We start from the raw sequence: 11,115 nt of genomic DNA on the forward strand, positions 1-11,115 counted from the left end.
ACATGTTTACTTCATGACCAAATGCAGACATGTGTGAGGAAGACAGACTCTTCACTGTTTACAGTTCTCTCCTGCAGCCCTCTGAGCAGGGACTTTAGGTTACCATGGTTTCAGTTTGGACTCTGGTTCTGCAGGCTGTTCTCATGTGAACGGGTCAGACAGACAGCAGCACAGAGACGGTGCATTAGAAACAGAAACACAGAAAACAAAGAACAGAAAGAGACCAAAGCAAGAAGAGAGAAGAGATCAAAGTAAAGATGAACACAAAAGCACAAACTAATCATAACATTTTTCAGAAAAAGTCCAAATGTGTGTGTGTGTGTGTGTGTGTGTGTGTGTGTGTGTGTGTGTGTGTGTGTGTGTGTGTGTGTGTTTGTTTCAGGTTGGACCAGAGAAGAAGTCGTCACACGGTGGTTCTGTTCTGCCTATCCTGGATTGTTTTGGGTCTATCTGCATTCATCCATATAAGCCACGCCCACTTGTAGCCTACTACACTACTACTACTTTGTGTTCCTCCTCCCGTCCCAAACGTTTACATGTCACATGTTTCAACCACGCAGACAAAAGTTTGATCTTTGTCTTCGCTGCTGTTTTGCTCTAACAGACAGCTACAGTAAAGTGGGCGTGGCTTATTCTACACAAAGTGAATGAATCTCATGGTCTCATCAATAACCTGGCAGGCAGAGAGACAGAGAGACAGACAGAGAGACAGGCAGACAGACAGACAGACAGACAGACAGACAGAGAGAGAGAGAGAGAGAGAGAGAGAGAGAGAGAGAAACAGTGTAAATAAAGAAAAGTGTGGGAACACTGAGGCAGTTTGAGTCTTTTGGGGGTAAAAGGCTGGAAGTGATTACAAACCAGCAGAGTGGAGCTCTTACATAACAACACACACCCTCACATCTACACACACACACACACAAACCCTCACATCTACACACACATACACACACACACAAACCCTCACATCCACACACACACACACACATCTACACACACACACACACACATCTATACACACACACACACAAACCCTCACATCTACACACACACACACAAACCCTCACATCTACACACACACACACACAAACCCTCACATCTACACACACATACACACACACACAAACCCTCACATCTACACACACACACACACACAAACCCTCACATCTACACACACACACACAAACCCTCACATCTACACGCACACACACACACACACAAACCCTCACATCTACACACACACACACAAACCCTCACATCTACACGCACACACACACACACACCCTCACATCTACACGCACACACACACAAACCCTCACATCTACACACACACACACACACAAACCCTCACATCTACACGCACACACACACACACACACCCTCACATCTACACGCACACACACACACACAAACCCTCACATCTACACGCACACACACAAACCCTCACATCTACACACACACACACACACAAACCCTCACATCTACACGCACACACACACACACACCCTCACATCTACACACACACACACACACACACACCCTCACATCTACACGCACACACACACACACACAAACCCTCACATCTACACACACACACACACACAAACCCTCACATCTACACGCACACACACACACACACACCCTCACATCTACACACACACACACAAACCCTCACATCTACACGCACACACACACACACACACCCTCACATCTACACACACACACACACACAAACCCTCACATCTACACGCGCACACACACACACACACACAAACCCTCACATCTACACACACACACACACACACACAAACCCTCACATCTACACACACATACACACACACAAACCCTCACATCCACACACACACACACACATCTACACACACACACACACACACGCATCTATACACACAAACCCTCACATCTACACACACACACACATCTACACACACACACACACACATCTATACACACAAACCCTCACATCTAAACACACACACACACACACACACAAACCCTCACATCCACACACACACACACATCTACACACACACACACACATCTATACACACAAACCCTCACATCTAAACACACACACACACACACACACAAACCCTCACATCCACACACACACACACATCTACACACACATCTATGCACACAAACCCTCACATCTACACACACACACATCTACACACACACACACACACACACAAACCCTCACATCCACACACACACACACACATCTACACACACACACACACATCTATGCACACTAACCCTCACATCTACACACACACATGTATACACACACATCTATACACACACAAACCCTCACATCTAAACACACACACACACATATATACACACACATCTTACACACACACACACAAACCCTCACATCTACACGTACACACACACACACACACACACATATATACACACACATCTATAAACACACACACACAAACCCTCACATCTACACGTACAAACACACACACACACACCAGATCTGCATTATTGTGGATTTCAGGCTGGTAACAAAGTAAACACGAGCTCTGGTCTTGGCTCTGAACGTAACGGATCTTTACTTCAGCTCTCAGTCTCAGTCTCAGTCTCAGAGTGTGAAGCTTGTCTCAGAACACGGTGTGGCAGTGTGAGACAGATCCGGGCGTGTCGGGGTCGAGGGCGAGCGGCTCAGAGGAATGAGACTCTCTCTCTCTGAGCGGCGGTTTGCGCCCAACCTGAAACTCGATCCTTCCACATTCCACAAGCTCTTTGCGTTGCGTCACAGGAGCTAATAAAGTGGAATGCTGGGAAAACTCCTGCTCTCCCAGATGAATAACAGTCAGCACAACTTAACTGCTCTCACTGCTGAGGGCTCAGGACTCTGCTCATCATCATCATCATCATCATCATCATCATCATTTCACAAGGAGTCAGTCAGAAGTGACTAAGGTGTGTCACATGTTTTGGGGAAACTCTGATCTGTGTGTTGAAATGAAGTTTGCCTCCTCTCCCCCTCTAACACGTCTGGAATCACACGCCATTTGATGAGGAATCAAACATCTGCATTGCGTCACGCGTGTGCGGCGTGAGAGCAGCCTGAGACATCTGGATACAATGTTTCTACCATCCAGCTACGACTTCCCGCCTCAAAGTGCTGCAGTGAAAAACTCACACACACACACAAACAAAGAGAGTTACAGCCAGGGAGGCAGCAGGCCCGGGGGGGGGGGGGGGGGGGGGGGGGGCCAGAACCTGGGCAGCTGAGACAAGCAGGAGGAAGATGAAGAGCAGCTGGAGTTTCATTCATAGACCAGAGACTTTGACCCTCTGAGGAGACGCTCACACACTTGATGAAGCTGCTGTAACGTCTTTCTTCCACCATAACTGAGGTCTCAGTGTGTAGATGTTGTTCTTCTCTTCAGGTCTGTGGGTCTCTAAAGGACCCTGATGGATCCATGTGGTCACTTCTTCGGTGGCACTGCACAGATTCACAAACAGAACCCAGCAACCGCCTTAGCAACCAACTGTAACCCCTTTAAAATGCAAAAGCTACGTCATCATCACCATCATCACCATCATCACCACGTACAACTACAGGCGCCCTGTGATGACACAACACACACTGAGGGTCAGGGTGCAGGTTCAGGATGTGGGTCTGGACCCTGGGGGGTCTGGATGAGCTCACACCAGTATGACCACAGCAGTGAGACGGTTCTGTTGACACAAACATCCTCTGCAGGATCCGGCGTGAAGAAGGAACAGCTGTCTCTGATCACAGATGACTCACTTTACTGCCGCTGTTAATCTGGCCCTGAAGGCAACATTTGGAAAGAGTTTGGTTGCTTTAAAGAGGAACGCTGCGTACAAACCAGCAGCTCATGAGGCCGAGTCGCTGTCAGCAGGGTCTCAGAACAAGTAAAGCAAACACCTACGATGTCCCTGACTCTCTAACCTGGAGGCTCAGGTGCTTCAGATCAAACTCGCTCTGCTGCTTCTTACCATCGTCCTGTTTGGACAAAATGTTCCTGCTCTGAGGGAGGCAGTGGCTCAGTGGGTAGAGCTTCGGCCTGGGAACCGGTGGGTCGCCGGTTTGAGTCCCTGCCGAGGCGCCCCTGAGCAAGGCACCGAACCCTCAATTGCTCCCCCCTCTGTGAAGGGTGGTGATGTAATATAAGTCTGGAAGCTTCTGCCAGATGATTGTAATGTGAAGTGGAGTTCAGAGCTCAGTGGTGCCTCAGTCTGGCCCCCATGATGAAGGCAGAGCCTCCTCCTCCTCCTCCTCCATCTGATACCAGGGGAAGTATCACCTCTGTAGCTATGCAGGGAATGTGTGTGTGTGAGGGAGGAAACACACACACACACACAGCCGGTGGTTGTTAGTCATCAGGTGTAGATGATTGTTGGGCAATATTACACAGAAATTCTGAGAAATCTGGGTTAAATATTTCTGTTATCAAACTTTATTGACTCTTCTTATACAAAGATGAAACAGTGACAAATGTCTGCTTGGAATGTTTTCAATCGTTGCCAAAGATTCTTTTCTGTAAAATGTTCAAAGATAAAACATTAACCTGTAACATTTCACACTTCTTCCTCTCATGATTACAACTTCATCCTCAAAGTCTCTCTTTGGCCCACAGGGGGGCGATGGAGAGCCCGGCTGCTCTCTAAGTGAACTGAGCTCGACCCCCCTGAGGGTTCGGTCAGGTCAGTCCCATCCTCATCGGTGACCTCATACTGTCCACACATGTCCAACCAAACTTCCTGTCCGTGATACTGAGACCCAAACGCTGCGTGACCCAGGGGACGCTTACGGCCCGCCGCTCTTCCTCCGCCCTGTCCTTCTTCCTGAAGGGAATACATCTCTGCTCATATCTCCATGGTGATGTCCTCGTACAATGACATGCCTCAGCTTCCCAAGAAATGAGGCAACTGACTGGCAAAAGTTGTTCCTCTATTCGATTACACACACACACACACACACACACACACACACACACACACACACACACACACACACACACACACACACACACACACCATGAGTTATCAGCCTTCTTCACCTCTGACCTGATGTCTTCATTCTTTCCATGACAGAAACGTGAGCAGTGCTGAGCAGCGCCGCCTCGTCCCATGGAGCCCTCTAGTGGCGAGTTGTGTTACTCCAACGTGTTTACATTTATGGCACTGTAGCAAAAACTCTAAAACCCTCGATCAACCAATACAATCCTGTGTGTGTCTGTGTGTGTGTGTGGTGTTCAGTCTGCGGCTGTACCAGGACAAACAGTCAGGACGCAGGTTTGGCTTCAGTCAAGCTCAGCAAGACGACAGACAACGACGACGACGATGACAATCATGGTGATGATGATGATGGGTGAGCCCAGTAATCTAGAGGGACCTCCAGACCGACCACAGGAGCCACCACACTGAGCCAGGTCAACACGTAGTTTACCCACCTACACACACACACACACACACACAGGTTTGTATGTGTGTGTGTGTGTGTGTGTGTGTGTGTGTCTGGAGCCTCACCTGCTCTGCTGCTGAGCCGCCTGCAGCACAGGAGACATGAACTCCTCCGTACGACACGGGTGGAGGACAAAGAAAGGCTGACCAAGCATAGGATGCTCCTGTGGGGAGAGAGAGGAGGAGAGAGGGAGAGGTGAGGGAGAGAGAGAGAGAGAGAGGGAGGAGTGTCTGTGTGAACATGTGGGATGCAGGTGTGGCTCTGTGTGTGCTACCTGCTGGGTGATGGTGTTTAAGGGGCTCTGCTGCAGTCTGGCTCTGTAGTTTGGATGAACGCTGCTCCACACCTCCTCTAGAGACAGACTCCGCCCCTCTGACAGAGAAGAAGAGAAGAAGAAGAAGCTGCTGCTCTGTGACTGCGACAGAGGGACACCTGACGCTCCACAGAGCAGCAGCTGCTGTCACTCACCCAGAGTGAAGGCTCTGAAGTAGAGCACAGGCGTCCTGTAGCTGCAGGAGTACAGGATGTGGTACTCATACTGAAGGACCTGGCTGCTGCTGCTGCTGCCTTCAGGGGCCTCACACACACCGTCATCTTCATCATCATCATCAGGAGTGTTTCCTGCCATGATGTCAGCAGCATCGGGGCCAAACTGAGCAACAGGAAGTACGACAAGGTTAACAACAGTAATGGAGAGATGAATCACAACACAACCAGGCAGGGAGAGCAGACAGACAGAGAGAGAAAGTTGAGGTGTCATCTTCATCATCATCATCCTCACCTGTCTGTCCTGTGGGGGGCGGGGCTCAGCTGAGCTCACAGCAGTCTTCTTCAGGTAGCCTTCATCACAGCCCTGCACTCAACACAACAGAACAGGAGACATCAGCACTGCATCATCATCATCATCCTCATCCTCCTCCTCCTCTTCCTCACCTGGACAGCCTCCCAGCTCCACCCGTCTCTGAGGCGGTCAGACAGCTTGAGGAGGAGCTGACAGCAGTGATGGAAGCTCTCCTCATCCAGGCTGGAGCTCATCACTGCAGAGGACAGACACTTCAGCTCGTTCATTAAGATCACAGTCAAATGGAAACTTTCATCAATACTGTACTAAGGCAAAGGAAGGCTTGAGCCGGAAGTGGAGCCCAGTTCGACGTTTTATTTTGAAGGTAATCCTTTTAGTATCGACTCATTTTATTTGTTCAACAATAAAAAAAGCTTCCTACCTTCCTGTCAAACAGCCGGCAACGATAAAGTGCAGCAGCTGGAGCCGCAGAGACTTTGAGGGTTAGAAGGCTTTAACTCTGACACTTCCGTTGCTCGGCTAGCTAATGCTAAAGACTCTGATAAATAAGCGCGACGTTCTCGTCTAAATCAAACAACACAGACAGGCGACTCGACCTTAAAGCAGATCAACCATCGAGCTCACTGTCAAACTTTCTGCTCAGCCGTAAATAACTTAATCACGCAGGGCGACTTGTAGAAAATCGCGCTGGCAGCTAGCAGCCAACAGCACCGGAAACAAGCCGATACCTCTTCCGGGTCATATGACGTGACGGGTGAATAGACCTACCTGATGTGTTTTGTCTGCCTGTTAATGACGCAGAGATACAAACGCGACCTGAGGATTATTATGGACGTTTATTTAATCACTTCTTACCGTGACCTCTCACCTCTGACCGAGCTGGAACTCACGTCGCTGTTTACTGCTGCAGCCACCAGAGGGCAGCAGACACGTTTTAAATTCCGATGCCATAGATTCTGTTCCTGCGTGTGTGTGTGATCTGTGTGTTTCTTCAGTTCAACAATCATAATTCTGTTGGTCATTTACTGCAAGGTGTGTAATAGATTTGGCTCTACAAACGGCGGTAATAAGAGATGGCAAAAGAAGCCATTTATTGAAATAATGCAAAACAAAGTAAACATGAAGATACTTTTTGCAATCGAGCAGAATGGAACAACTTCCACATGAAGAAACAGCAACACCAAGTCCCAGAGACGCCCGGGCCGGGCTTCAGCTCACATCTGTGCCCAGAGCAAAGAGACAAACACTTTGTTTTCCTTGTTCGTCATCGTTTGTAATACGTAAACCTTTTGGACAATAACAGAAATGAAACACTCTGTTGTTTTAAATCAAATATCTATACAGCATTTACACAAAGAACCACACACAAACTCTGCCAGTCCAAAGGAAAAACACACAGATCATGAAGAGACGCAACACAAACCGAGGCATCGCGACGCTGCCGGGACAATACGATATCGCCATAGTAACGCTGACAGAGGCAGGAGCAGCGGGCGGGGGGGGGGGTTCCAGGTAGGAGGTCACTGGGGAAGACACGTGGGGATGGAGCGATGGCGTTACTGGACAGAAACATGCTTCCACATCCTGCAGGGGCCAGAGGCTAAAAGTCCACTTCAGCCAGATTCCAGAATAGCGGAGACATCGGAATTAAAACACAGAAAGCTGACGATAAAGAATGTGTCAGGCCCGAGCCGACCCAGATCCACCAGGCCCGAGCCGACGACCCATCAGGCCCACGGCTCCGGAGTCTGGAGCCTGACAGCGGACCGATGCTACGTTCACGTCTTTCAGCCTGCGACGAGCCAACGTCAACAAAGGTTTTGTACTTATGCGGGATTAAAGATTTGTTAACGGTTGCTATGGCAAATTCCCGATCCCACAGCCGACTGACCTCCAGTGGGCGGAGCTAAAAGAAGTGAACGTAGCTTCCTCTGTCAGAGCTTCCATCCTCTCACTGCTTCATCCTCTCTGATTGAAGTTTGCCATGTTAGAGTGCAGCATGTGTGTAGTAAAGAACATCCCAGCGCTCTGTGGACGCTCAGACAGCTGAAGCACCACAGGATCGTTCTTCCTGTCGTGCACTTTGAGGTCAGAACAGAGGGACCGTTTCATTTCCGTACCTGCGTTCATTGAACTCTGCTTTGTTTTGTTTTCTGTCCGCCCGTCCGTCCGTCCCCTCGCCCTCCCGTCTGGACCTCAGACGTCGGGTGTCGGTCTGATCTGAACCACAGGAGACTCCAGATCTTTTAAACATGCGAGACCTTTTGTGTTTCCCTGGCTTGCTTGATGCTGTACAGCCATTTGATGACTCGTGCGTTCCGCTCCACGGCTGAGATGCCGTACGGAACGCGCTCGCCGGCCTCCTCCTCCTCGTCCTCCGCCTCCGCTTCTGACAGCCCGTCGTTTGAGGAGCGGCGTGACCGATCGCAATCAGAGGAGATCATGGATGCCGATCGGAAGTTCAGACTGACGATGTCAGAGTTTGCCCGTGCAAAGTTCTCCGGGCCGACCGCCTCCAGCTCCTCTGGGTCCAGGCCGCAGTAGTTAAAGAAGCGTTCCACGTCGGCGCCGGCCCGGGCGTACCGGTCAGATAGGTCCGATTTAGATCTATGTAACGAGGGCCGACGCGCCACAGAGGAGCCCAGCTCCAGCTCCTGGGCCGGGTCAGCGGAGGAATTCGAGGGGTCGCCGAGATCAAAAGGGAGGGACTGGGGGGTGGAGTTGTCACAGGCCGCGGGCGCCAGGCGAGGGGGAGGAAGTGACAGGGAGAGGGCGGGAGGAGGGAGCTTGGCCAGGTTGGGTTTGGGAGGGAGAGGAGGAGCCGACGAGCTGCTGGACCGGGCGGTGCGGAGCGGTTTGCCATTGCACAACCGCAGGAGGTCAGAGGAGGAGTGGGAGGTGAGGAGAGGCGGCAGCGGGGAGCGCGAACGCTCAGCAGCGCCCCCTTCGCCTCCCCGCTCATCCAGGACGCGTCGGCTCAGGTTCAGGTTCCCTCCCAGTAGTGGGCTGCGACGCCCCCCTCTGTTGACGGGCGGGACCTTCAGGGAGTGGGCGAAGGATCTGAGGGAGTGGGAGGTGCTTGGGCTGGGGGCGGAGTCTGACGGCTGCTCATTAAGTGTCATTGTAGAGCGATAGGTTAACGGCATCCTAGTGATACAACACAAGAACACAGAGAGTTAACTCATCATTCTAAATAACACAAAGTTGTTTTAGAGTTCCTCCTCTTCTGTGTCTGAGGACGGAGGTCAAGAGGTCAAACTCACAGCAGGAACAATGAACTTAAACACGGCCTCGTATCTATAATTACCCTGACGGCGTCCAACTTCTGGGCCCCGACGACCTCATCAGCACAGCACTCTTGGCTCCGCCCCCCAGTCCTTCAGATCCTGCTGCTGAAGACGAAGATGAGTTCAGGAGGTTCTTTAAGATCTCCAGGTTTAAGTTCCCCCGCTTGCTGCCGCCGCCGCTCGTGGTGGGACACGTGTCCGACTTGGCGTTGTTGTTGGACGCCTTAAAAGGCATCCCGCCCCCATTTCCTCCAACGCCACCGATGCCGGAGCCCCTCTTGGACAGGAGGGCGTGGCCAATGGGAGGTTTGGCCAGCACGGGCGGCTTGATCGGCTCCTGCTTGGCGTTGATGACTTCCTGGCTCTTGACATACTTTGCCTTGTCGGCCTCCAGCCTCTCCACTGCACTGAGGCGCTTTGGGTTTGGTTCCACCTGACAGAGACACAAACACGGTCACCGTCAATAAATAGACTGATCAATCAACTGATATCTCTACGATTTGTGTTTTCATCAATTTTCACCGTGGGCCCACACACACACACACACACACACACACACACACACACACACACACACACACACACACACACACACACACACACACACACACACACACACACACACACACACACACACACACACACACACACACACACACACACACACACACGTACCTGTCTCCTGAAGTAGTCCGGGCCCTTGTTGAGGATGCGTAGGGGCACGGTGGAGCTGAACGGCGCCGTGGGGCCTGAGGCTTTGCTATCTGGCAGGGCTGGAGCCAACGTCTCGGTCGGCATGGCAACAAGACGAGTGGGGGGGCCGGCCGTGGTGGCAGTGAGTGCGGGGGGAGCGGACAGAGGACAGGGGCACAGAGGGACCCCCAAAACATGAAGACGTGGTGGAGAAGGGAAGTCTAGAAACAGATAAGGCCCCTTGCCCTCCACATGGCCGCCCTGTGGCACTCTGCTCGCCGTCACACACTCACCACCACACACACCATCTACTGCTCAACCATCAGACTGCAAACCACCGCCACGCTCGCCCGGGAATATGGACAGACGGACGGACGGAGAGAGAGGGAGGAAAGGAGACGGAGAGAGGGATGGGTGAGTTTCAGTGCAGTGGTGTGGATGAGTGCCTCCACGGGAGAAGCAAAGGATTGTGGGAAGGATCGGCCTCCCGCCTCTTCCCCACCCCCGCCTTGTCTCTCTCTCTCTCTCTCTCCCTCCCTTCAACCAGACACACAATCTGAAATAGACAAAAAGAGAGAAAGGAGCCAATAGGATTAGAGTACGGCTGTGACATCACCTACCTAGCAACAATAGCAGGAATAGTTAGCTGGACACACAAACACACACACACACACACACACACACACACACTCACTCAGCCAGATCCATAAATAAATATGTTTCAGTATCAGTCATTCGTGTGTGTGTGTGTGTGGGTATGTGTGTGTGTGTGTGTGTGTGTGTGTGTGTGTGTGTGTATGTGTGTGTGTGTGTGTGTGTGTGTGTCATAAAACAAAACAACAAACTAATGCAAAGCAACA

At 51.1% G+C, this 11,115-nt stretch overlaps 2 protein-coding genes across 5 annotated transcripts; both read right to left on the minus strand.

The window, feature by feature from the left end:
- Positions 1-4,459: 4,459 nt before the first annotated feature.
- atg10 (ATG10 autophagy related 10 homolog (S. cerevisiae)) lies at positions 4,460-7,159 on the minus strand. 4 transcript variants are annotated; one of them, XR_012960656.1, is made up of 8 exons: positions 6,900-6,993; positions 6,407-6,510; positions 6,255-6,326; positions 5,942-6,125; positions 5,748-5,845; positions 5,539-5,636; positions 5,282-5,462; positions 4,460-4,960 (listed from the first exon to the last, which is right to left on the minus strand). XR_012960656.1 is itself a non-coding variant. In XM_076138534.1 (7 exons), the coding sequence occupies exons 2-7, from the start codon at positions 6,506-6,508 to the stop codon at positions 5,360-5,362; spliced, it is 657 nt and encodes a 218-aa protein (XP_075994649.1). In that variant the 5' UTR covers positions 6,509-6,510; positions 7,131-7,159; the 3' UTR covers positions 5,047-5,359. The 4 variants fall into 4 exon arrangements, 3 of the variants coding, with proteins under 3 accessions (XP_075994649.1, XP_075994647.1, XP_075994648.1); XM_076138534.1 differs by lacking the exons at positions 4,460-4,960; positions 6,900-6,993 and adding an exon at positions 7,131-7,159 and having other exon boundaries at positions 5,047-5,462; XM_076138532.1 differs by lacking the exon at positions 4,460-4,960 and having other exon boundaries at positions 5,047-5,462.
- A 179-nt stretch (positions 7,160-7,338) lies between these two features.
- fam110b (family with sequence similarity 110 member B) lies at positions 7,339-10,807 on the minus strand. The gene is made up of 3 exons (XM_076138535.1): positions 10,238-10,807; positions 9,583-9,995; positions 7,339-9,422 (listed from the first exon to the last, which is right to left on the minus strand). The coding sequence occupies exons 1-3, from the start codon at positions 10,358-10,360 to the stop codon at positions 8,522-8,524; spliced, it is 1,437 nt and encodes a 478-aa protein (XP_075994650.1). The 5' UTR covers positions 10,361-10,807; the 3' UTR covers positions 7,339-8,521.
- Positions 10,808-11,115: the final 308 nt, after the last annotated feature.

This window comes from Genypterus blacodes, unplaced genomic scaffold, assembly GCF_046128005.1.
Source record: "Genypterus blacodes isolate CSIRO-AG114 ecotype Tasmania unplaced genomic scaffold, CSIRO-AGI_Gbla_v1 ptg000373l_1, whole genome shotgun sequence".
In the NCBI taxonomy this organism is placed as follows: Eukaryota; Metazoa; Chordata; class Actinopteri; order Ophidiiformes; family Ophidiidae; genus Genypterus; species Genypterus blacodes.

Excerpts from the sequence above, each read along its gene's own strand:
- fam110b (XM_076138535.1), bottom strand. The coding sequence starts at position 10,360 with ATGCCGACCGAGACGTTGGCTCCAGCCCTGCCAGATAGCAAAGCCTCA. Across the intron at positions 9,996-10,237 it reads CGGACTACTTCAGGAGACAG|GTGGAACCAAACCCAAAGCG; the intron begins GTACGTGTGTGT and ends TGTCTCTGTCAG. Across the intron at positions 9,423-9,582 it reads AGAAGTTGGACGCCGTCAGG|GATGCCGTTAACCTATCGCT; the intron begins GTAATTATAGAT and ends TTGTATCACTAG.
- atg10 (XM_076138532.1), bottom strand. Across the intron at positions 5,846-5,941 it reads CTTCAGAGCCTTCACTCTGG|AGGGGCGGAGTCTGTCTCTA; the intron begins GTGAGTGACAGC and ends CTTCTCTGTCAG. Across the intron at positions 5,637-5,747 it reads TAAACACCATCACCCAGCAG|GAGCATCCTATGCTTGGTCA; the intron begins GTAGCACACACA and ends CTCTCCCCACAG.